The 23,848-nt window shown below is 45.2% G+C and overlaps 8 protein-coding genes and 2 long non-coding RNA genes across 12 annotated transcripts; 6 read left to right on the forward strand and 4 right to left on the reverse strand.

The window, feature by feature from the left end:
- Positions 1-46: 46 nt before the first annotated feature.
- LOC126323737 (protein zntB-like) lies at positions 47-1,205 on the reverse strand. Its single transcript, XM_049994732.1, has 2 exons — positions 920-1,205; positions 47-638 (listed from the first exon to the last, which is right to left on the reverse strand). The coding sequence occupies exons 1-2, from the start codon at positions 1,025-1,027 to the stop codon at positions 63-65; spliced, it is 684 nt and encodes a 227-aa protein (XP_049850689.1). The 5' UTR covers positions 1,028-1,205; the 3' UTR covers positions 47-62.
- A 41-nt stretch (positions 1,206-1,246) lies between these two features.
- LOC126323777 (uncharacterized) lies at positions 1,247-6,271 on the reverse strand. The gene is made up of 3 exons (XM_049994775.1): positions 5,445-6,271; positions 3,616-5,370; positions 1,247-3,516 (listed from the first exon to the last, which is right to left on the reverse strand). The coding sequence occupies exons 1-3, from the start codon at positions 5,934-5,936 to the stop codon at positions 1,804-1,806; spliced, it is 3,960 nt and encodes a 1,319-aa protein (XP_049850732.1). The 5' UTR covers positions 5,937-6,271; the 3' UTR covers positions 1,247-1,803.
- A 627-nt stretch (positions 6,272-6,898) lies between these two features.
- Positions 6,899-8,518, forward strand: LOC126323781 (probable myosin light chain kinase DDB_G0271550). The gene is made up of 2 exons (XM_049994780.1): positions 6,899-7,057; positions 7,354-8,518. The coding sequence occupies exons 1-2, from the start codon at positions 6,907-6,909 to the stop codon at positions 8,304-8,306; spliced, it is 1,104 nt and encodes a 367-aa protein (XP_049850737.1). The 5' UTR covers positions 6,899-6,906; the 3' UTR covers positions 8,307-8,518.
- An 18-nt stretch (positions 8,519-8,536) lies between these two features.
- Positions 8,537-12,183, forward strand: LOC126323778 (putative ribosomal RNA large subunit methyltransferase YwbD). Its single transcript, XM_049994776.1, has 2 exons — positions 8,537-8,737; positions 8,839-12,183. The coding sequence occupies exons 1-2, from the start codon at positions 8,555-8,557 to the stop codon at positions 10,195-10,197; spliced, it is 1,542 nt and encodes a 513-aa protein (XP_049850733.1). The 5' UTR covers positions 8,537-8,554; the 3' UTR covers positions 10,198-12,183.
- LOC126323779 (uncharacterized) lies at positions 10,193-13,483 on the reverse strand. Of its 3 annotated transcripts, none has more exons than XM_049994779.1 (4): positions 13,177-13,483; positions 12,471-13,009; positions 12,226-12,330; positions 10,193-11,617 (listed from the first exon to the last, which is right to left on the reverse strand). In XM_049994779.1, the coding sequence occupies exons 2-4, from the start codon at positions 12,577-12,579 to the stop codon at positions 10,458-10,460; spliced, it is 1,374 nt and encodes a 457-aa protein (XP_049850736.1). In that variant the 5' UTR covers positions 12,580-13,009; positions 13,177-13,483; the 3' UTR covers positions 10,193-10,457. The 3 variants fall into 3 exon arrangements, with proteins under 3 accessions (XP_049850736.1, XP_049850735.1, XP_049850734.1); XM_049994778.1 differs by having other exon boundaries at positions 12,471-13,022; XM_049994777.1 differs by having other exon boundaries at positions 10,193-10,319; positions 10,448-11,617; positions 12,471-13,483.
- Positions 13,484-13,926: 443 nt separating this feature from the next.
- Positions 13,927-14,935, forward strand: LOC126323742 (uncharacterized). The gene is made up of 2 exons (XM_049994737.1): positions 13,927-14,287; positions 14,349-14,935. The coding sequence occupies exons 1-2, from the start codon at positions 13,982-13,984 to the stop codon at positions 14,754-14,756; spliced, it is 714 nt and encodes a 237-aa protein (XP_049850694.1). The 5' UTR covers positions 13,927-13,981; the 3' UTR covers positions 14,757-14,935.
- A 627-nt stretch (positions 14,936-15,562) lies between these two features.
- LOC126323773 (uncharacterized) lies at positions 15,563-16,222 on the forward strand. The gene is made up of 4 exons (XR_007559660.1): positions 15,563-15,649; positions 15,709-15,765; positions 15,842-15,937; positions 16,019-16,222. It is a non-coding gene; the product is annotated as an uncharacterized LOC126323773 (long non-coding RNA).
- A 374-nt stretch (positions 16,223-16,596) lies between these two features.
- On the forward strand, positions 16,597-17,982 carry LOC126323775 (ribonuclease BN-like). Its single transcript, XM_049994774.1, has 5 exons — positions 16,597-16,651; positions 16,742-16,787; positions 16,847-17,261; positions 17,323-17,418; positions 17,499-17,982. Exons 1-5 carry the CDS (start codon positions 16,607-16,609, stop codon positions 17,980-17,982), a joined length of 1,086 nt encoding a protein of 361 aa, XP_049850731.1. The 5' UTR covers positions 16,597-16,606.
- A 200-nt stretch (positions 17,983-18,182) lies between these two features.
- Positions 18,183-21,642, reverse strand: LOC126323776 (uncharacterized). Its single transcript, XR_007559661.1, has 3 exons — positions 21,264-21,642; positions 19,072-21,183; positions 18,183-18,973 (listed from the first exon to the last, which is right to left on the reverse strand). It is a non-coding gene; the product is annotated as an uncharacterized LOC126323776 (long non-coding RNA).
- Positions 21,643-21,879: 237 nt separating this feature from the next.
- LOC126323721 (uncharacterized) lies at positions 21,880-23,844 on the forward strand. The gene has a single exon (XM_049994713.1). It carries the CDS (start codon positions 21,880-21,882, stop codon positions 23,842-23,844), a length of 1,965 nt encoding a protein of 654 aa, XP_049850670.1.
- Positions 23,845-23,848: the final 4 nt, after the last annotated feature.

The raw sequence follows: 23,848 nt of genomic DNA on the forward strand, positions 1-23,848 counted from the left end.
GTCTTGAGGATGCTCGTCGATTTCAGAGCTCGTTCGTCCGACGCACCTCATTCGGAGGGGCGCTAGGACGCTTGAGGCAAAAAGCAAACGGCTGAAGAAGCAAACAACATACCAAGAGAAAACAAATAGACGAACTTGACTTTTGAGCAGCATTGCAGGGCTTGTGGAATTAGTTCCTGGACAGAAACGCAAACCATGGCGCCTGCGGCAGCCGCCATCAGGTACAAATTGTATTGAGAGTTTATCAGCGAGGGGAACGATAGACACACAATGATTGCCGTGAGCGATTCGCAAAGTCCGCTGATTAGGGCGTATTTAAAGGCTTTCCACTTCGACCTGGTCGCGAGGTAAATAGGGCTCGCTACTATTACGCCTTCGGGGATGTTGTGCAGCCCTATTGAAACTAAAATTAATAGGCTGGTGTCCAGGCTACGGATGCTGGCGATATAAGTAGCGATTCCTTCTGGGAGGTTATGGAGAGAAATGGCGAACGCAGTAAGAACTCCCATCCGATTGAAATTCTTTTGGGAGGTGGATTCCAGGTGCCTCTTTTCATCGTGAGCGATATGGTTATCATCTGTTGCCCCCCAGTTTGGCACAAGAGATGCCACCAGAATTAAAAAAAATCCGGCGAAAAACTAGAAAAAAGTCAATAATAATTGTGGACTGAGTTCACATAATCTTTCTTCAGTCTGTCCGCGAAATTTCGTCGCACGGTTTCCTTACTTCGATTGAGAAACGAAGACGCAACGCCCTACCGCGAGTTGAGCTGCACTCAGATTTTTCGTCTTCCTTCGTTTCTCCCCTCTCTGCCCCCGCACGCCTCGTCCTTTTTCTCTCACAAAAACCCGGTTCGCTCCGTTCATTGCGATCCTCAGACCAAGTCGTCACACATACACACACTTCCATGGTTACGTACGCCGAGGTTTGCTGACTTGAGCCCGGCTTTGTGAATGATTTCTGGCAAGATATCTACGAACGACACATACAGCATCACTCCGGCATTGAAGCTGAGCAGGTAGCCCATCTTTCTCGGGTTCAGTTCCCTGAACACGACTGATACCAGCCCGCCTACACATGTCCTCTAGCGGTCAGTGCTCCAATACATAAAAACAAAACACGGTTTAATTGTCTAGACCAGAGCACCTAAACCAGTTGAAGTGCCTGCAAGAAAGGTAAACAAGAGAGCCTGGTAATTGATGCCAAAGCTGTGACCCTGCATAAACAAAAAATGATAGTTTGTGCATTTAGTTTTTCTCTTGTGGTAGTTGCTCTATTATGTATAATATATATGTATACATAGCTGGGGTGAAAGAACGTAATTTTTGTACACACATATAACGACGAGTTGGGGCCCCGCGCCCTGAATATGCGTTTCTTTCCAGGATGGCTGCCATCCCCCCCTTCGGCGTACCATTCAGCAGGTTACATGTACAAGAGACTTCACGTCGTCACCCGAGAGAGGAGGCGAATTGAGACCACCCCTTTCTTTTTCGAGGGCCATTTGTCTCTCTTCTCGAGGTCGAGGGCCAGTTTGATTTTTTTTTTCTTGACGGTTTTCAACGCGAGCTCAGGTGGTTTTTCTTTTCGAAGCGCGCTTGCTCGCTTTGCGGGGGTGTGGCGGCGGCTCAAAAGGGTTGCGAGCAGTCGAGCGCTGCGCCAACGAGAGCCGTGGGAAAAAAAGTTGTTTTCTCGTTTGGCGCCGAAGATACTCTCTCAAGAGCCAGACACAAAAAAAAAGAGCGCATTTCTGTCCCACACAAATGCCGTTCTGGATGCCATTCAGAAACACTGCATTTTTGGTTAATCGGCGGTGTTGGCGAACCTGCGGAGGTTTGCGGACAAGCGCGGGTCCTTCGAGGGGAGCGGAGGGACGGCCTGACCGGGCTCGGTGGAGTTTTGGTGCGAAGGTCGATGCGTCTGGTTCGGTTCCTGGTTGGATAGTGACGCACTGAACGAGGAGCTCGATTCGCCGAGCGTTCGGCTATTTGCTATCTCTTGTTGCGATGCGTGGCTTCTCGGCATCGGCAGCGAGCTCACGGAAGCCAGAGCCGAAAACAGCTGGCTCGGGGTAAGCTCGACTTCATCACCCATCGGAGGAGGGCTGTGCGGTCGGTCCGAGTGGCGGTCAACCTGCTCGGGCAAGGTGGTTCTTCTAGAACTCGTCATTCTATCCAGACTCATTGACGGTGGCGCCTGATACGCGAGATGGGAAAGCACGTCTTGATCTGACCGCGACCGAGCGTCCAACTCGGTGTGTGAACCGGTCACTCCGAGATCAGACTGGTGTCGGTTCGCGTCGTCTTTTCCGAAAAGTCGCGACTTGTCATCGAGTGCCGAACTGCAGCCAGTTGCCACGCCCTCTGGTCGTTCAGCGAAGAACAGGCCTGTGGGCGTCTGCGTTTCCAGCCTCCTCTTTAACCTCATACTGTTGATTTCAGCGCGAAGTACGCTCGCGTCTCGATCGGCGGCCTCTCGGAACAGCTGATTCTTGATCTCCGTGTACTTCTTCTTATCGATCGACTTGACCTCGACCAAAAACAGACCTTTGACGGGGCAGTGATCGCTCTGCAGGAGCTCGGAGCGCGTATAGAGCAGGTTCTTGGTCGATTGGGGGCCGGTCGCACGCCACAGAATGCGGTCCGTCCACGCTGGGGTGCGTCGCGGCTCGGAGGTATCGTACGCCTTGGTGACCGGGTCGTATTTGTAGGTCGGGGCCCAGTTGATTGGCGTCTCTTCTAAATCGGCGAACGCGACCTCCTCGCGTCGAGCCCGGTAGAGCTGGTCGTACTCATACAAGAGGGGCCAATTCTGCGCCTGGATGTGCCTCATGACCTCAGCGTAGGGCAAGTCGATGCGCCAATTGAGGTCGCCGAGCCAAAAAACGTTGTCGTAGTCTGCGATGCTCCGGCCGTGCGCCTTGTTGATGCCAAACTTGAGCTCTGTGTTGATCGTGTGGTAGTCCGAAACTCGGTCGTTGTACTCCTTCTGACCAGCTGTCAAGTGAGCGCAGACGAAACAGAACGTCGTGTCGTGAAACGAGAATGACAGGCAGGCAGCACCCTTGTTTCCCGCCACGCCCTTCAGGCCAACCTTGACAGTTTGCGCGTGGGCCTCGGAGAAGTAAGCCAGTTGGTCACTCGACACGAAGACGCAAAGGTGAATCCCGACCAATTGAACGGAGCGCAACAAGACCACCTTGGACTTCGGCCGAAGATGGTTCAAGTGATTCGTCAACATCGCCTCCCACTTCAAGGTGTCCGATCGGTTGTTCCACAGCATCTGCTGGGCGCTCAGCTCGACAATTTCTTGGAACCCGAGTACCCAGATCGAGACGTCCTCGAGGGAACACACGACGGGGTCCAGCATTCGGTTCAGCTGATCCGAGTCACCGAAGAAGTCCGGGATGCGCGCATTGCAGTTGTAGGTCACGATGAAGAGCTTGTGCTGGAAGCGCCGAACGTACTCGTCCATTCGGTCCAGTCTCCTCTCTCTCACCCACAAATCCTCGATAGGCTTGCGCAAAAAATTACACAAAACAACATGTCAGAACACACACGTCACGCGCCCGACAAAAACGACCCGCCCCCGCCCTCGAGCACCCTCTGAACGTACCGCCTGCTCGTTCTCCGCCAGCTCTTCGATCTTCCCCAGGAACAGGTCGATCGAAACCTGGTTGTCGTTGTCCTTGAATGTGTTGATATAGAACCTCGTCACCGACTTCAGCCCGTCGTCGATCAGGCCCGCCAGCGTGTGTCGGCCCTTCCTGGTGTAACTGGACTTCATGGCGCCGGTCCCCGTGTACGCCTTCGAGATGGCGTCTCCGTTGTCGGCCCACATTTCATTGAGCTTGGCAATCAGGCCGTTTATGTTCACCGGAAAGTAGGGAGTCCCGATGTCCTGTAGCTGCCTGTGCAGAATGGCCCTGGTGAACGCCGCCTGAGTGACGTTAGTTCGGTCCAGGCAGTCCAGACAATTGGTTCTGAAGATGCCCAGCTGGTACTTGCTTGGGTTCAGCTGGGACGAATCGCGACAAAAGTACCCGAACGTCTGCAGGTCCTCCGAGACCTCCTTGATTTGCAGCAGGTTCAAAATTTTAGAGTAGTTCTTGCTGCATTCCGCGTGAAAATTGAAATAGGTGTATCGAACCAGCGAGTGGCTCGGCCCTTTCCACCGAAGCAACTGGTCTTCGTAGGCCTCGGAAATCAACTGCTCCTTTTTGCGCTTGGACAGCAAGTTGATCAGATGCACGCGATAATACAGCTTCAGCAGCTCATTCAAGTGCTTCTCAAACGCGATTGCGCTCGACTCGGGCGCCCTGGACAAGAACAGCACGTAGCCCGTCTTGGACAAAGACTCTTCCCAGAACAGCGGCACCGAGCCGCGAACTTGAACGAAGCTCATGGTTCGCCCATCGGCCACCAGGATTTGCTCCGTCTCAACAAAATTGCCCACGTGACCGTTGTCGTCGATGCCGCGCACGTTGTAGCGCGTCCCGGCCCGCCTGCAGCTAATCCGCGAAATGAGCGCCATCAGGTACGTGCACGGCCCCGAGGACCCCAAGCCCGCCTCCCGGCTGACGATGATCTCCTGGAGACAAATGCTGACGTGTCCGCGAATGACCACCATCACGTACTCGTGCATCTGCTTGTTGATGAACGAGCGTATCAAAAACCGGTTCCAAAAAAAACGCCGATCCGCGGTCTTCCACATCGGCGCCTTCTCACGCTGCTCTGCGAGAACGGCGGCCAGGCGCTGTTGAGTGTGCGTCAGGTGGTAGTCAGGTGACCAGTAAAACAGCCCAGACTCGCAGAAGGCCCTCATCGCGCTAGAAGGCGGTTTAGGCAATCTTGCATACTCAGACTCATTTTGCGAGTGAAACGTAATAAATTCAGTCTGCTTGATTCGATAGATAGGCAGGCCGCACAAAAGCCCGACCGCCTCGACGCCAGTGACCAAAATCAAGTAGTTCTCTATCTCGCCGATCTCGTTGGCCAACGCGATGATTCCCAGCACGCCGAACGCTTGGTAGACCGCAATCGGATTGCTCACGGCTGGGACGGCGTCAACTCTGGTGTACGCGCCCGGGTACGCGTTCTTGCGCTCTATCAACACCGGCTTGACCCCAGACGGCTCGCTCATCGACAGCACGAACATCTCGCGCGTCGAAATAATGGAAAGCGGTCTCCGAGCAACTCTGGGCTTGGCGCACGGGGCTTCCAACGACAACAGGGGTAGCTTGGCGGCGCCGCTCGTGATGTACGAGTTCGGGTCCAACTGGCCCCTCGGGAGGAGCGAGGGATCGAGCACCGGCGACCGGGCAACGTAATTCGGGCGCCGGACCAAGAGCGGCTTCGCGCTGGGCAAGCCCTGCAAAAAAAAAAAAAATCAGTAGAACTGCGCACACAAGGAATGAAAACCAACGTCCAAGGGCAAAACCGTACGTGACCGGAGGCAGGAAGCAGGTTTGCGGTTCTACCGTCAAATTGAGGCTTATGAGGGACCTCCTGAGACTGAGCGGACGAGTTCACGGGCGCTTGGGCCGACCCAGGGTAGGGGGAAATGAACCTATACTGACTCGCTGCATTGTTGAACAGCTCGCGAGAAGAATATGAATCCGCCGAATATCCGGACGGATTCGGAGCTTCTCTTTGTCTGCTCGGCAATAGAGGTGCTGAATGGTCTTCTGTCGTCTCGCCGTGAAAGCTGGGCTGGTCGTCAGTTGGTCCGCACTGACCGAACATTTTGCCGACGCCACCGCTACCTTCCCTCGCTCGGGTAAAGCCATCATCTTCCGCGAAACGCTCTTGTCCGTATTCTCCTGTCATTTGCGCGATGCCGAACGACGGAGCCAAGGTATTGTAGATACCTTGGAACACGTTGTCCGAGCATCTCTGTGCCCTCCTCTCTCTTTCTTGCGATCCGTCACCAGACATTAACAACTCACCAAGGGTAAACTGCACGCGGTGCCAAATGCGTGACCGAAGTCTGGATCTCGAATTTTCACCCGAGAGGTTGTAAGTCGTGATAGCTCTCGTAAAGTCACTGTTGTGTCAGACGTGACAACACGTATGCGCATCGACGGCCAAAAGCAAGTAATTCAGCGACAGATACGCAATATGGCGTCGAATACAGATTCATCCACACTTCTTTGACCAGCAGGCCTTGAACCACTTATGAGGCAATAGTTCGCAGTGTGAATCGCAGTCACAATTACTGCGAGAAAATAAATTGTTGGCGTCGTATGCCTCTTGTCGATAAATACCGCAGTTAATTGCATAATCATATGTACAGCTTATGTACATACGCGTGCTAGAATGCCTGTGTCTCTCCTGGTGCAGTTGACGCCTTAGGGGACGCCAAGCTGCCAACCAGTCCGCTTCTCACACGTCGAATTCGCGGTGCTCTAGGCGCACACGGGAAGGGCAGGGCCGCCTGGCGAAGAGAAAGAGCCGCCGCACAGCTCCGCAACCAGTTGGTCAGCCATCCCGCCTCGTAGGGTCCTTCGCATGTTCTAACAGCTAATGCACCAAGGGCCTCGCTTTGTCGACTCCGCTTCCTCTAAGTCCAGAGTAGCTGCCAAAATGTAAAGTTGCGAATCCCCGCGCGGTCTCTCGTGCTCCGTCCGGTACAGTCAACCTGCTTTCTGCGCTTCCAGATCCGCTTCACAAACAAAAATTTTTTGACGAGAACGAATGTCACCGACTCGCGACGAACCTTGCGAAGAGACGCCAGCAAGACGACTAACCGACCTTTTCTAGCAGGTCCCTGCTATCGGCGATGCCTCGGCCTACGCGGATCCCCTACGCAAGGGCAAATCTGCTGCTCATTGACGTCAGTTCGCCGACAATTTAAATTCTCTTATATGAATGTTCAGCGTCTTGTAATTTATTTTTGTTAGGCCAAATGGGGTGCATTGGCTCTAAACACCGCAGATCTGTCAAAAAAGTTCAATCTAAACCCGGGGGCACTTCCGGCCAGACCAAAGGCGTCAATGTGCATCAAATAAATGATCCGTCGCTGAAATATGAAGGGGACATCTCCAAAGACAGCAGTAGTATGTATCGCCCCCGCTGTAATGCCTGTCTGCTTCTATCGCATCTCTTTTATGTATCCACGCCGCTCGGTGACCAGAGCAAGGAGGTCCAACTCGTCGGGCGAGTTAGATCGCGAGAACCGCCGCAGTGTGTCACGACGCAAGCAAGGACGCCTGTACGATGTGCATCTAGCTAACCCTAAATGCTCGAACCGCGCAGATGTAGAATTGACCTGAGTTTAGAGGTCAGCAGAACCTTTCTTGCCTGTTGTGAATAGCGTCGTACACTTATTACTAACGCGGCCAATTTTACAAAGCCATAGGCTTGGATCAATTCAATAGGGACTATAAAATTTGTTCGGAAATCGGTCGAGGCGGCTTTAGCCTTGTGTACAAGGTCATTCAAATTAAAACTGGCCAAACATTCGCGGCAAAGGTGATCAATAAAAACATGTTAGAGGACGACTTGGAACTTCTGCGTCGCGAAATCTCCGTCATGAGAAAAATTGACCATCAAAACGTTCTTAAGCTGCATGAAATCTACGAAGACAAACACAGGCTGTATATCATCATGGAGCTCGTTGAAGGTTCAGAATTGTTTGATCGGATCGTAGAAAAAGGATACTATTCTGAGAAAAACGCCAGAAATATCATCATTCAAATCCTATCTGCTGTGGCCTATTTGCATAGTATCGGCATTGTCCACCGAGATCTGAAACCAGAAAACTTGCTCTGCTCGGGCACCGGTGATAAAGAAATTGTCAAAATCGCAGACTTTGGCCTATCAAAAATTTTTAGCGACGAAGAACAACTGCGTACTTCATGCGGTACACCAGGCTACGTCGCACCAGAAGTGTTGATGTGCATGCCGTACGACAAGTCTATCGACATGTGGGGCATTGGGATCATCACCTACATTCTGCTAGCTGGCTACCCGCCATTTTATGCAGAAAACGACTCGGCTCTGTTCGAAAAAATCATGAATGCAGAATACGACTTCGACGACGAGTGTTGGCAAGACGTCTCTGAGCTGGGCAAGGATTTCATTAAGCACCTATTGATTAAGGATCCACAAAAGCGCTGGACGGTCTCCATGGCAATGAACCACCCATGGGTGAAACTCGTCGATTCGGACGATAAGCAGTTGAAAATTACAAAGAGGAGAATGTCTGAGTACAACATCAAACGAAAAGAAGAAAGACTCAGACAGGATGCCACTAATAAAGAATCAGACCTGACAATTCCGACGAAAAATGCACAACAGGTTTAGAAAGAAAGAGAGAATGAGTACATCAACACTAGACTGATAGGAAGTTTTCAGTACATGTCCCAAATCTGACCTTTTTTGGCAGATGTGTACATGAAGAAAAGAAATTTGCTGAAACAAGAAGTTCAAATTTACGTTGCACAGACAAAAACAAAGCAAAAATGATACGCTCATGTATTCCAGTTTTTTTTTTAATAAAAGGCTATTCTTTTTGATACCTTTCAAATTTATATTATAAGCAGAGGAGGGATATGATATTGAGTCGTGGGTTGCAAAAGCTGTTGGTCAATCGAAAAACCCTATATCTGGACCGAGGGAAACTTCCCGCATTCAAAGGTAGGGAGGGTTTCGTTCCATTTGTTGTACCTCTCAACAACTCGCAATCAGTACATGGAAACCTACTCATAGATCGTACCTTATCGTCGCCGATTCAAGTACGAATACCAAATAGTCAAGCTTTGATGTTTCTTGTCTTGCCTTCATCTTTGAGTTCTTCATTTTGCCTCCTTCGTACTATCCCTTGTGCGTAGTTTAGGTCGTCAACTGGGAAAAAACACCAGTATCCGAGGCATACATAGAAAAGGCGATAAAACTCGCTTGGGAGGCTCGATACAAATACAGCGAACTCTGTGACGCTTCCGACTCTTCGACTGCCTTTCGTCTTGTAAACAGCTCTTCCGATAGGCTGCCTGCTATTTCCATCGACGTATATGGAAAGTATGGGGCTATTCACTTGTACAGTCAATTTTGGAACATATACAAGGGTTTTATAGCGAAACAGCTCATCCAAAATCGATTTTCAAAACTTATCGAAGGCGTCTACTTAATCGATCACACACGCTCCACTCCGAGGCATCCTCTGCCTTGTCCTACACCGGTACATTACAACGCGAGATCGCATTGTATAGCAGGTCGAAGTGCTTCAAAAAACGTTACAGTTGTCCAAGAACACGGAATCAAATACAAAATTCGGCTTGACAACGGACCGGCTCTCGGTTTGTACCTAGACCAACGTCAGAATAGATATAAAATTTTAAACTTGCTCCGCGATTTGCCGGACAACCCAGGCAACGCACCTAAATCACTCTTGAACGCTTTCTGCTTTACCGGCTCGTTTTCGCTAATTGTCGCTAAAACACTCAACGCTTTCACCACAAACATAGACGCCAGCTCGTTTGCCATCCACTGGGTCAAGGAGAACTTCATGTTGAATGAAATCGAACTCGCAAATCATGAGTTCCGTATTGATGATGTGTTTCAAGCTCTGGTCAAGTTGAATCGTGAAAAAAGGAGCTTTAATCTAATTGTACTCGACCCGCCAACTGTGTCTCATGTCCGTCTTCGGACAGGTCAAAAAACAGTTTTTTCAACCTCCGAGAATTATAGCGACTTAATAGCTCTGGCAGCGCCCCTAACGGCTACCAATGGCTACTTAGTGGCCTTCGTCAATACGCACAAACTAGACAAAGAGCGCTGGCAAAGCGCTATTCAAGAAGGTTTGGTGGCGGCGCGTCAAAAAGTTAAAACAGAGCTTGAAGAAGAAATGCACACAAACATGCGACACACTATGCGAAAGCGAGGCGTCAAAGTCAAATATCGCCAACGCGCTCTAAAACGAATCAAGTTCGAGATCAACTCAAGGGATATGGAAAACATGTTCAAATTCGAGTGGATCGATTATTGGACGCAAGATGCAAGGGATTTTCCATGGATAGAAGATCAATTAAAATATTTGCACGGAATTGTCTTAAAGAGGATAACGCCTTTTGATGTAAAAATCAAACCTCCAAAAATGCCAAACTTCCCCGTCAATGCATACCATACGTCTAAGCAATCGAGAATCAAGAACCTACAACTCAGAGAACGACAAATGCAAACAAAAAATCAGGTTTAACTGTGTGCTTGCATTAAGGCGCTTGCATGAGATGCAATCGTTGCTCAGCGTATCACTGGTATAAGTAATAGTCAACTTTAGTATTACGGTTGTACTTGCATATGTGCATGCTCATCTGTCGACTTAGAAATTGGCATTAAGCGTTAGTTTTGTATAATTTCTTCGTATCTAACGGTTACGTAAGCTACATAAGCCATTTTTGGTACAATCCATCACTCATTTTTGCGCTATGTAACTAGTGCAAACGAACATATATACATCTACACCTTGGCGCCCGATGTAGTTCTTTCGTAATACCTCCTTTTCTTCTCATCGATATGAGCCAAGTACCACGTCTTTGGAAACAATTCTTGAACTGAATGCTTCGGTGTAAAATTAGACACTTGACTTGTTTCATCGTATGCATCTACCATTTCGTTATAGACCCTCGGCGAAACCACTTTACGTAGTGTGAATCGTTCTCTGATGTCGACTGGGTTCACCACTTTTGCAATGCTGGATTTGACATACACCGAAAACATAGAAGCAGTCAGTCCTGATCCAAAAGAGAACAGCAGAATTCGCTTACCAACCAGCTGGTCTTGTTTCGTAAGGAGCAATGAAATCAGCGCAGAGTAAAGGGAGGCTGCATAGCAGTTCCCTAGATGCCGAGGTAGAAAAGTGCTGTCCAAAACTTTATCTTGGTAAAGTGACCGAGATTTGCTCAAAAAAATTTTTTCCATTTCTCGTTTGTCCTGGGCAGAAATCTGCATCAGCTGTAGATGTATATCTGCAAATTTTTCTGAATGCGGAGTTGCAAGATAGTCCTTGTATAATAGCCATGCAATTGATTTTTGAACAAGTTTATTATAAGGTGAGTGAAAGCAAACAAAGTCGGCTAAATCCAAATTGAATTCCGCCTGATATTGAGCCTTGTATTTTTTTGCGTAGAGTTCATAGCAGCAGCTGAGTGCCTTTAAGTAACAGTCATTCGAGAACGGCCCATCTACTACTGGATACTCTACATTGAGATTTGGCTTGTAGAAATCCCACGTATTTTCCATATATGAGCTGCGAAGACGACGATCGAAAACAACTGGCGCGTCTGGACCTAGAAGTATCGCAACAGCGCCAGCACCACCTGTTGGACGTGCGTTGCCCTTGCTATAACAAGCGATGTCGCCTGTCACAACTAGAGCAAGGCGCCCGTCCCAAGCACTGGATTCTATCCAATTCAGCGAGTTAAATATAGCGCTCGTTCCTCCATAGCAAGCGCTCTTGACATCGGCGCCCTCAATGTCTGTGTTTCCGCTCGCGAAAAACAGATCCATTAAGAGTGATTTAGTCGGCTTGCTTTTGTCGAGTATGGTTTCGGTGCCGACTTCCAGTCGGCCAATGGAACGAGGATCTATGCCATATTTTTCCAACAAATTGTGAGCCACTAGAACGAAATAAAAATTTGGGATATGTCAATATTTCTCTCTGATTTAAAAATAATGGCCCGTGCGTATTGATAAATAAAACAAGAGACAAAAACTGCGCGGACTGCTGCAGTTATCTACAAAAGGGCACTATGAAATAGACTAAAAACTTCAATTACTTAGCGACTGGTAGGGATGATATGGTAAAGTATACAAGAAGAAGAGAAGTACAGCACATAACTACAATTCGCATGCAAATTTGAAAAAACAAATTTTAAATCAATTAGTATTAAGTCAAGTGGACCTACCAATGGAAGAGGTGCAAAATCTGGGCATATCGTACGCCATGTGTACTTGTTAAAGTACAATAGACTCTTTAATGACGTTACACTCGTTACTTCAGCACGAAGACGAGTCTATTTATTGAGAAAAAAGGCTGGACAATAGAGACGATATCGAAACACATATTTTGTGTGGATTATCGAACAGATTTTAAAAGATAATAATAATTGCCGTATATACTGGCGATGCACATCAAAACTAGAGACTTATTTTTTACATGTAAATGCGCACAATTCGATTTAAAGATTTTTTTCATAGTTGGTCCACAAATTTATAATTCACATACCCGTCAGGCATAAAGAGTTTATATCTTCTAGGTCACTTACAAATGCCATGCTTTTTTGACCCAATCCAATAGTATATTTTCCAGTGGGTACTTGATCAAAAATTTCTAATTCAGATAGACTCGACCGTCAGTCAGACAATCCAAATCAAGCAGATGGTCCTGCTGGGCAATACCGAATGCATCCGAAGGCCAAAGTGGAAAAGATTCGAATTTGCCCAAAAAAAGACATCGATTTTATGTCGTACCTAACTCTGTATGAGAGACACAAAGTTTAGGAAAATAGATATCCATGGCCAAAATTCCAACATCATTTGGGTATTGGTGCTCGTGAAAAAATCCTGAGTCGGCTTGCATGAGTTAAAGGCTATTTTGATATAGCAGCGGGACAACAGCAGTGCTTAAACGGGCAATTAATAATTTATTTTAATATACTTATTATTTGACAAACCGACAGGTAATCCGTCATATAATGTACTTATAATACAATAATTTTTATGTTCAATTAACCTACTAGATACCGAGATCATTGTTTTGTCTATTTGCATCACCCCAGTACCCTGCCTTTAATCTGGTCTCCAAAATTCTAGAACACACATTTTTGCATAACTATTGCAAGAGCACTGGCCCTGGAAGGTAAATTGTTTTGTCTAAGCTACTTTGTTCAAATGTGGGAAAAGACAAGGGTAAACCAGCACCCCTACCTAATATTTGTAGTCTCAGAATTTATCTAGTCCTCTGGATGTATGAACAATGCCCTCACAGCGTTCATCGTTGTCGAACTGCTCTGCCGTGAACAGCTTAGGCAGTTGAATATGTTGCATGAACCATGTTGTGATAGTGCCGAAAACATGAGTCAAATAAGTGAACGCGCTTTTGCTTTTATCATTATCAAGCAAAAATTGGCGATTGAATGTTACCAGTTTTGTTTTCCTGGTTATTGAATTACGTTACTTTTCGTCGTCTAGAACCTGATTTTTTAACGAGCAGTAACAAGAGGAGGTTGTCACTATTAAGGATACTAATGTCAATTATTGCATTACATTCTAAATGCGTAAATCGGCTATACGTCAACATATTTTTACTCTTGCTCTTGACAACCCCAAATGCGGAATTAACGTATTGATTATTATATCAGATCTACATCTTATAAGGTACGACCAACCATAGTTAAAGCAGTTTGTCAATGGCCCGCCGATTAGCCTACAATATATAATAGGCCTCAAAATATATAATTGGCAAGTGTCAAAAATATCGGAGACCAAATACTGTTAACATTTCTACGCCATATATATTACTTGTATATATTACTTGCATCGTTTTAGTCCGTTGTTCACCTTACTTGCCCATTTATGTCAGGTATAATATGAAGTTTCAATCATGCACTAGCATCTGATTCTGTTTTCAAATTATCATGCTGGACTAAATAGCACGTAATCCGTTATTTAAGCTGTCTTGTGGCAAAATTTTGTACTTTTCTTTTACAACCGATACTCTTCTATAAATAGCAGTATCTTTCAATTCATTTGTCGAAATTGAGAACTCCATGGGATTGCTATTGAATGGGTACATAATAATACTCATCATCATCACTAAGAATGATTTTCGGGCGTAATGTAAATATTGGGTCAAAATCCACCCAATTTAGATAAAAGTTAAACGTCAAAATGTAATCACATCAATTAAAAATTTACATGTTTATTCACTTTTTTGTGCTTAGTTGTTCATTAGCGTCCTTTGCTCTATAAGCATCATTAACATGAAATTCATTTATTTTGCTACCCTATTTTTGCTAGCTGCATTTACTGCTTCTGCACTTAGCTGCGACTCATCTACTGTCTCTTTTCATCTGCTGCCAGGAGATTATACTTGTGGACAGATCTTCTATGCTTTACTTTCTACAACTGATACATGCCCACTGAGTTCTGGGGGTATCAGCATATGTAACGGATTTGGAACCGATTGTGTCACATGTTCCAACATCACAAACACTACATGTGGTTTGCTGTTCACATGTACAGCAATTGGCTACAATGGAATACAGCTAATCACAGCCACCTATAGCGTATGTTTCTCTTTTGAGCTTTATCTACTACTTTTAAATTACCTGACCCTTTTTATTACAGCTGGGACCTCTGGTAGGCACTATTGCCACGACAGGCAATTTCAAATGCCTTGTAAGCTATAACCCACCACCAGTTGTCAACACACCTATTCCTGTGCAACCGGATCAATGCCTTGCAAGTAGTGTCTCTATTAATGTGAATGGCATAGTACTAGCTGGTAGCATCTTTACAGCGACCCTGTCGACAAATTCAACCGCTCCAGGATGCACCCTTTCTTCTGGTGGTGCTCAGCTTTGCAATGACATTGGACGTGATTGCACCCAATGTATTACTACAGGGATTTCTCCAACTCTGACTTACACTTGTCGGGCACCGCCTACTCCACAACAGTTTGTTCTTACTGGAACCTACCTGCTTGGAGACGTTATAGGAACAATAGCCACCAACTTCCGTTCTATCCAACCCTGATCGTACTACAAAACTGAATTCTGATGAAACATCTGATTGAATGTTCTAAACATTGTGACACAACTTTGGAATAGCTGAAGAAGGAGTTACGAATGATCATTTTAAAAAATGTATCAATTCTAATTGGATAATTGACTTTTTGTCTTTACAATGTTATTAAAAAATCACCTCTAATCACAGCTGATTCAACTTTTCTGAATTATACAAAGGATTGTATACTTTCACCATCTTCGGTAAAATTATATGCCTACAGCACTGCGCTAATTAGTACTATTTGTAGTGTGACCTGGTGACCTGTCAGCTAGACAGGCGCAAAATGTTGCACTTCTATATGCATTGTTTTTGTGTACAGATAGTGTGTGCTTTCTTAATATACCACTAACGTGTTCATGTTGAATATGATAAGTGATGGCAGTTCTAGACTCAGTTCTTATCTGATTGCCAATTGTGGGCCCACATAAAGTGAAGCTTGTTTTTTTAGCTGAATGTAGCAGATTGATCAAAAATTCTGCAACTAGAGCCGAAAATAGCTGGCAAATTTTCTGCTCGTTAAGTCAGCATAGTTTTGTCAGAGTTGAACTGAAGCGTTTTTTTTTTTGCTTGAAAGTATGGCATGCAATGTCTGATTTTTCAGAAACATTTTGAAGGACTACCGCCCAAGCATTGTTCGTTCGAAATCACGCTGAAATTACTCAATTTTGCATAATGAAAGCAATATATGAAAGTGTTTGGCAATTGAATTAACGTTCTAAATAGAGAAACTGTATTTGTTTTTTTTTGAGTGTGCGTTTTAAAACAAGTGGTTAATTCTGACTGTGGTGCACTAAGATCCAGGTTTATTTAATACACAGATGTCGTTTGAAGAGAGTAGCCAAGTTGATGAAGGTTCCGAGGTACATTTCTACTGTTTTCGACGTTTTGATTTTAGCTTCAGACGTACTCATATATTAAGTGTCAAAACTGTAAAAAAATAATAAACGGTCAAGAAGAGATGCAAGTAGATGGCAAGGTACGATGAATGTAAAATTAGCAGAAATTATTGAACTTTTATTTATAATGTTCTGACAGTCTGGCTGGAGAAATAGCCTTTTCATAAGGATGGTTGCTTAAAATGTACTCACTGTTCTAGAAACCTCATGCCTGGAAACTATGCAAGCATAGGGAATACATATTACTGCAAGGTGGGTCGTGGAAGCTGTTGAATTGACAATTTTGTGTATCGAACTAAACTAACGCTGAGCCTTGGAATATTCGATTCGAAGCCGCATTTTAAGCAATTGTTTACGTTGGTTGATGGCTACGGAGATTTGCAGGATGAAAACGGGAACGGTACAGGACTCAAAGGTGTTTGAGTAATAAAGAGGGTCCAGGTGCTTTTGCCAGTTATTTTTTATGTGTACAAAATTGAATTAATGATATAAAAAATCCTCGAATGACACATGGTTTAGTTATGTGTTGCGCGACGAATTCGCTCTAGTATATGCGTTGTTTTGATTACGGAGATTATCTATGTTTTTTTTCCCTTCGAGGATAACACAGGGCTGTACAAATTCTGTGTCAAGCAATGCGAGTTTTGGCAGGCTGGCAAGATGGAGCGTGATCAGGGTGCAAATTATTGCATTTTTTTTCGAACAAAGTTGAAAACAAGTATAAACACGAAATGTGCTTTTATGCGAATGTACAGAAAATGATGCACGAGAAACAAATTTGACAATTTCTAAATATCTGATCATGACGATGTACGCGATGCGAATGAAAAATTGATATCCACTGGGATAGCAAAATTATTTTCTCTAGATAGAAATTTTTTTACGTCGTTTGACTTGTTGGCCATGTTAATATTTATTCCGATGCCCAACTGGCTCAAATCATGCATAAAATTGACAACGAAGGAGGTTCGTTTTTTGGTGGATTTTGAGGCGCACTTTAAGTCATACGAAATCTTTTATTTGAGAGTTGTGCTCATGAGCCTTGTCCGTGCCTAGAAGCGAGTGTCAAAAAAGTGCACTCGTCACCTACAGCCAGATATTCGTATGTATTTACTGTGGTTTTAAGTTTGGCAAATATGTTATTGATTTCCAAAAAAAAAGCGCGAGCACCGCCCTTCAAGGGCATGGATATCACATTCCTAGGTACTTCAAGTGGCTCACCGACGCATAAACGCAACGTCTCATCCCTTGTGCTTCATCTCGTCACAGGTGAACAATGGATGTTTGACGCTGGTGAAGCTACACAAGTCCAGATCCGTCACTGCAGAACTGCTTCGATGGGCCGGATAAACAGGATTTTTATTACTCATATGCACGGAGATCACATATGGGGCCTTCCAGGACTGCTGAGTTCTTTACTGATTGGAATAGAAGAGTGTAATCAACTTCACCTGTATGGCCCAAGTTCACTGGACGAATGGATCAAGAGCACAATTCGAATGAGCCGTACAATACTACCCAGAAATAAGCTTGTTTTTCATCCGTTGGACGCCCGTCAAAAGGGTCATTTTGTCATGTGCGTACGATTTTCCAGCTTACATTTAAGGAAGAAATAATCGCACTAATTCGCGTTATAGCGTGGACGACGATAACTATACGGTTCATGCCTGTCCCATCAAGCACACCATTCCATGTTGGGGATACGTTGTTGAAGAAAAAAAGACGAAGGGAAAGTATGTACTCTAACGGCCAAAATTCATTTTGATAAAAATACGTTTTTTTGCAAATTCCATTGCGCTAACTTCATTGAAAGCATCGACGCGGCCAAGCTGACTCTTATGGGAATTGCGCCAGGTCCCATCTATAAACAGATTAAAGATCAATGGGATCAAGATTTGATTGTTCTTTCAGATGGAATCGTACTCGATAGAAAATCTATCATGTCTGAACCGAAAGAAGGAAGAAAATTGGTCATCTTGGGTGATACCTGTGATCCGAGCAATATCCAAGAAATTTCTATGGATGCGAACGCCATCGTCCATGAATGCACTTTACCAGAAAGTATGGCGCACTTATCAAGACAAAGGGGTCATTCCACAGCTACAATGGCGGCAAAATTTGCATCGAAAATAAGAGCAAAGTCATTGGTACTCAACCATTTTTCTCCTAGATTCTGTGACGATACCTTACGGAAAGAGCTAGACTTGGCTTCGAGACACTACAAAGGGAATATTATCTTGGCATCCGATTTTGGTATTTTTCAAGTTGCACCAAACAAATCGAAATCTGTTGGATGATGCAATTTTATCAACGCACAATCACAACCGTACCTCTCAGGGTTGCTTAAAACCATTCTACTGGGAAGGGAGGTTCGTAAAAAAAACGGTTGGTTTGAGAATGGCATCAGGACACTTTGGCCCACCGAATATGAACGTATACACTAAAAGTCGATGGTGTGATTCATCATTTCAAGATGTCAAAAAGAAAAAATTGGCAGTTTCGATCCGTACACTGTGTATATTGAAAAAAAAGATTGTGCGTGCATAATCAATCATCTATGTGTGCATGCCGAGCATATTTTATAGCGTGATAAGCTGCTCCCATCGCGCGCGAACTCAGTCCATTGTATCGAAAGAGGTGGACTAAATTGGGCTACCTCTGTTCGTTCTTCTGCTCGAAATTTGTTTTGGTCTCTTTTTTTCATGCGGGGTAACTTGGAATGCATTCGCTTGGGGTAATTAAAAAGGACCACAATACCTTGACTGCAAGAAGCATCAGAAGTATCCATGGTACAGCGAACCCCCACTTGAATTCCTTTGTCAGCATGGATGACGTGAGTTTTTTCTGGAGTATTTTGTCTGACGCGTCCAACTGGTCGTAGTCGGGCAACCCCAGCATTTTTTGATTTTTCTTAAGCATCTTGACGTCCTTATCAAGGCTCCTCAGGTGCGTAACTATGTCTAAAAGGAGTATAGTAGGATTGTATACATTTGGGTCTTCAGAATTCCAATTTTGAATGTGCAGTTTTCTGTCGCCATCTATAGACAGGCATGAGGAAGGGGGCGGCGGCATTTTGAAGGACTCTTGGATGTGGATGTCGTGCTCTTTGTTGCAATGCTTATTTACAGAATCATATGGAGTCACAGGAATACAGGTGTGACTGTCCTTGTTTAATTCAGCGCAGAAGCCGGTCTGCAGGTGCCGTTCGTCTTCGAGATAGTCTGAAGAAGAGGTGAGGTATTCGTTTTCGTAGAAGGACGAGGAGAAGCCAACCGGACCGGATGAAATCTAAGTGGATGGTAAAAATAAGTCAGTTGGCGCATCATTTGCAAACAGATACGTGTGTGCATACGTATTCGTTCAGAGCATGTATACGACATACGTACGAGCAAGTCACCGCCACATCTTTGGCCTTCTGGAGTATCGGAGCTAAGAGTTTCTTTCGACATAGCGCATTTCTGACTGAGAGGTGCAAAAGAGTGGTGATCCAGCCTGTGACGACAGAAGAAGTTTTGTTTATAAAAGAACCAAGAGAATTGATGTCCTTGAAGAAATTGTGTTTTCCGTTAATGATAAAAACGGTCAGTTAGCATGAATTTTTGTAGTTGTCAAGAGTTTACACATTCGATAGCGGATTGCCAGAGGTCGAAATTTTGTTTTTTTTGTGCTCGTTCGATAACTGGTAAAGACGGCTGATAGAGTGCTGGAGTGCATCCCATGTGTCTGTGTTGGGAGTTGCTATGCCTGCGTCCATTTTGTAGACTTCGAGTTCGCCGTTCAGATGGGCAGCTGCGATTAGGTCTGGTTGGTGGGGAGACCATATGACCTTGTAGAGGGCGCGTGGAGAGGCGTGAGAATTCGAAAATTTGGGAATGTGGTACTCTTTGTCGTTCAGGTCCCAAATAGACAGAGTGCCTGTCGAGTCCACTGCTGCAAACAGGGATGGGTGATGCTTAGACCAAGTCACGTCGGTGACATAATCCGAGAGCTCGAAGGTGGCAAGTGGGTGATGGTCCAATTTCAGATTCCACAGGCAAATGGTCCAATCAAAAGAAGAGGTCAGGATCAAATCGTCAATGCTGTGTTGAAGAGGTACAGAGTGTGCAAATTCTGCAGTCCGTAGGGGCGAGCTATGCGTTCGTTGAATTTTCTGGGATCCGGTAGAGGTTAGATTGAAAGAATGGTGTACTTGTACAGTTGACAAGGCAGCGTGATGGTAGTTGTAGCTATTTTTAAGGCCTTTGTGTTCTCCATAGCGTTGTCCAGAATAAAGTGTTCCGTCTTCGGAGGCAACGTAAAAGATGTTTTCGTTGAAGAAGCTAATATCTGTGACCGTCACAGAGTGATCCTGCTTATCCCGTCGGTGCGGTGATACGATCGAGTTGTTGTCTGACGTGTAAGAAGAACTATCTGGCAGTACAATAGAAGATGCCATATTTGGCAGGTACGGTACATTCATCCACGCCAAGTTTAACGTTTCTATTGGGTGTTTTAAGTTGTAAATATCCCAAAATGCCAGCGTTCCAGACGAGTCCACTGAAGCAAAGTGACGGCTATTTAAAATTTCGATAGCACAGATTGAATGCTGATGTGGCGAGCGTCTGTGGCTCAAGTTTGGCATAGTATTTAGTACGGTTATCAAAGGCTCAGAGCCGTTATTTGCTCTGGTGTCCCACAGCATAATTTGTCCTGTACAACTGCCACCGATGATAAGCCTTTCTCCGCTTTGGCCAGATTGGTATGGGCTGTGTTCGTACGTCCAGTATTTAGCTACAGAAATTTGGGACCAGATGTTGCTGGTAAACTTGCTCTCGACTTTTCCGCCGTACTCCAAGTTCCACTCAAAAAGGGAGTTTAGAGAATTTTTGGCGGCGCTACGACCGACCGACAGTATTTTGTGTTTTTCAAAAGGATGCCAGTCCACATTGTTTATTTGGACGTTTTCGCACGATTTTTTGTCGTAGCAGGTCAGCACGCGGACTAGCCCCTGCGAGAGAGTGGCTTTCGCAATTCCAGGCGATAAGGGCGAAGGTTTGGTATCGGTGGAGTTGTAGTGCTTGTCGAGTGGCGATAAATTGTTCAAGGTGTCCGCTCGATGCAAGAAGCGTTGTGGTTTGATAGTACCTGCATCAGTTTGGTATTTTTCTGGGCTTTGAAGGGATCTGGGATTAGGTGGTGAGACTAGATATGAATAATACGAATTGCATGGGCTGTCCGCAATGGTTTCGAGTAGATTTGGTGTCTCCTTCACATCGGTGGCAACGTCTGGGTATGCTATGGGTGTTGGTACGAGGGGTTTTCGAGAAGTATGAGAACTGGTGTTTGCTATATCGTCAGTTGTAGCTGGTGAATGTTGATTGATTTGCAAGCTTTTTGAAAATAGTGGCAGTTCCTTAGTGAGGAAATTGCGCGAATCTTCCGCGCGTAGTTCTAGAGGTTCGGCAGAGGCCTGAGGGACCGAGTCGTATTCGCCGCTTTGTTCGACAAGAACGCCGCTGCTGTTTAAAAATTAGACGTATGTGTAAGGCGGTGGTAGTAGGTATGACGTGATTTGGTGTGGATACAAATAGAAGCGAACCTTTTTGACAGTAAGCATTCGATTTGCAGAGCAATGTTTTTCCAAGAGGCTTCGGGGATATGAGGATTGGCCTGAGGGGGAGCTTGAGATGAGAGAAGAATATTTTTTCGTTCGGCGAGTTTACGGCGTTTTTCTTCAATGGCAGCTAGGCGCTGTTTACGTTCTATTTTAGATGAGTAGGAGGGCGTTATTTCGTCTTCCATGCGACAAAAAGTGGTAGTAGGCAGAGGCCCTATTTTTTTGTGCAAAATAGGTGCTGGTGTCGTTTGCAGTCCTGTTTTTTAAAATAAGAGAAATGAAGGAGGGAAAAAGAGTGGTGGCATTCCGCTCTACTGACGCGTAGATAGCTTTATCAAGATTTTACGACGAGGTTTGGCGTTTCTTTATAGAAAAAATTTTAGAAAATTGATATATGGTTAAATTAATTTGTTCGTTAAATGATGCAGATTACGGGCATTTGTTTAGTTTCATCCAAGGTTCACGGTTTGGATGCGTTATTTTTTTTTGTGTAGACATAGAAGTTTGTGAAAACTGTTTGTTACAAAAATTTTTGAGGCGTATGCCTTACGCTTGTTTCCAAATGTTTTGAGCTAGACTGCAGGCTTTACTGGACATAATGTCCACCGATATTTCAGATTGTGAAAGTGAATGCGGTCCTGCGCGGGAAAAGGACCTGATATTTAAGAAAAAGTACATCTCGTACAAGAAGAAGGCATGCAAGTTGAAGGCTGAGCTCAAGGAGGCGCTCGAGCGAATTGACGTGTTGGTGAAACAGAAACAAGAATACTATGACGAGCTACAGACACTCAAGGGTGCCATTTCTGTTTATAACGAGCAGAAGCGGATACCCTATTTCTCCGATTTGTCTCATAACAACGATGGCGATGAGGAGTTTACCGATGACATAGAGAAATTTGACAAGGTTAGGTACAATGACGACATGAACGTTAGGCTTCCCAGTTGGGAGGCGAAGAAGATGAGGGAGGCAAATACACAAGGAACTGAGCTGGCTGGTACAATGTCTGAAAAGAACAAGCGAAAGAGCGTGACTGCAAGCGATGACAGTTATTCCCATATTTATAGCGATAACGTGAATCAGCCCCGAGTGTATGTAGACAAGGCGAGTAGTAGGTTGTGGGGTATACCATCTCGAAAATATAGTACCGCAAGAAATCTCAAAAGGGAACTTATGGCTGAGGAGAGTTTGAAGCCGGTCAAACAGGAGGCGTCAGAGGTGCCAGAGACGGTTGAAAGAAAGGACAAGATATCCGAGAATCATGATGATGCGGATGCAGACGTTCCGAAGTTGGCTTCTAGATCGAGTTCCCACAACTTGCTAAGTCTCAAGAGGCCGGCATCAGTGTCTCCAGAGTTGACATCTAAACCAGACGTACCAAATCTTTTACCTAAGGTACCTGAGGGATCGGTGCTGTCTGAGGATCATCAACATCAGAAAGTTTCTGATACAGACGAATATTATTATGCTATGCACAATCGAACTCCAGAAGATCAGCCTACTATTTTCGATGAAGGGACAGTACGCGATATTTTGTGTGGTCTTGGAATTACAAGTTCTCGTCATTTTGATGATTCATTGTTGATTCCGGACGACTATTCATATTCTTATCAGTTCAAAGTCAATCGAACGCCCCAAAAGTTGTTAAAATTCAAGGATTTTGCACCCAAAGTTTTTCATCAGATTCGCCAGCACTGGAATGTTACGAGCGCCGATATCTTGCTCAGTTTCCGCTATGACAATTTAGATGCCATTCGCGGAGAGGGAAAGAGCGGCGCATTTTTCATCTTCACACGAGACAAGCGTTTTATCTTGAAAACGGCGACTGGTCCAGAGCGCAATTTTTTGTGGGAAATTCTTCCTTTTTACTTTTTGTACATTCGCAAGAATCCCAATACTTGTCTGCCCAGATTTTACGGCGTGTACTCGATGAAGCACGAGGGCATTGGCGGGATGGTGCGCTTCGTCATCATGAACAACTGCTTTGACTCCTTGAAGCCAGTAGAGACATATGATTTGAAGGGGTCGACAGTCGGCCGTCGAACAGTTGATCCGAAGCCTGGAGACATTCTGAAGGATTTAGACATCAGGCGCAAGTTCTATTTCGAAGAAGGAATGCGAAAAACGTTCTTAAAACAACTGCAGCTGGACGCCACTTTTTTGGCCGAGCACAACGTCATGGATTACTCTCTGCTCGTGGGAATCTACTACGATTCAACGGGCAAAGAAAGCGCCTTTAAGAGCCACAAAGGACGTTTCAGGAACAGGGATGAGGGATTTAGGTCGAAATTCCAAGAAGAGTACGGCGGAATACCTGGAGTAAATCCGGAGACAGGCGAAAAAGAAATTTATTATTGTGGCATTATCGATATTTTGCAGAGGTACAATGGCAGAAAAAAACTGGAGCATTTTTTCAAGTCGATTCCTTATAATCCAGATACGATTTCGATTGTCGAGCCTGTTTACTATGCGAAGAGATTTTTGAATTTCATAAGCAATGTAATATGCGTGAAGCCTGAAGTGGCTCCCAGTCAACAAGAAGAAGCGACAGTTCAGACAGAATGAAATA

Source organism: Schistocerca gregaria, unplaced genomic scaffold (genome assembly GCF_023897955.1).
Source record: "Schistocerca gregaria isolate iqSchGreg1 unplaced genomic scaffold, iqSchGreg1.2 ptg000867l, whole genome shotgun sequence".
Lineage (NCBI taxonomy): Eukaryota > Metazoa > Arthropoda > Insecta > Orthoptera > Acrididae > Schistocerca > Schistocerca gregaria.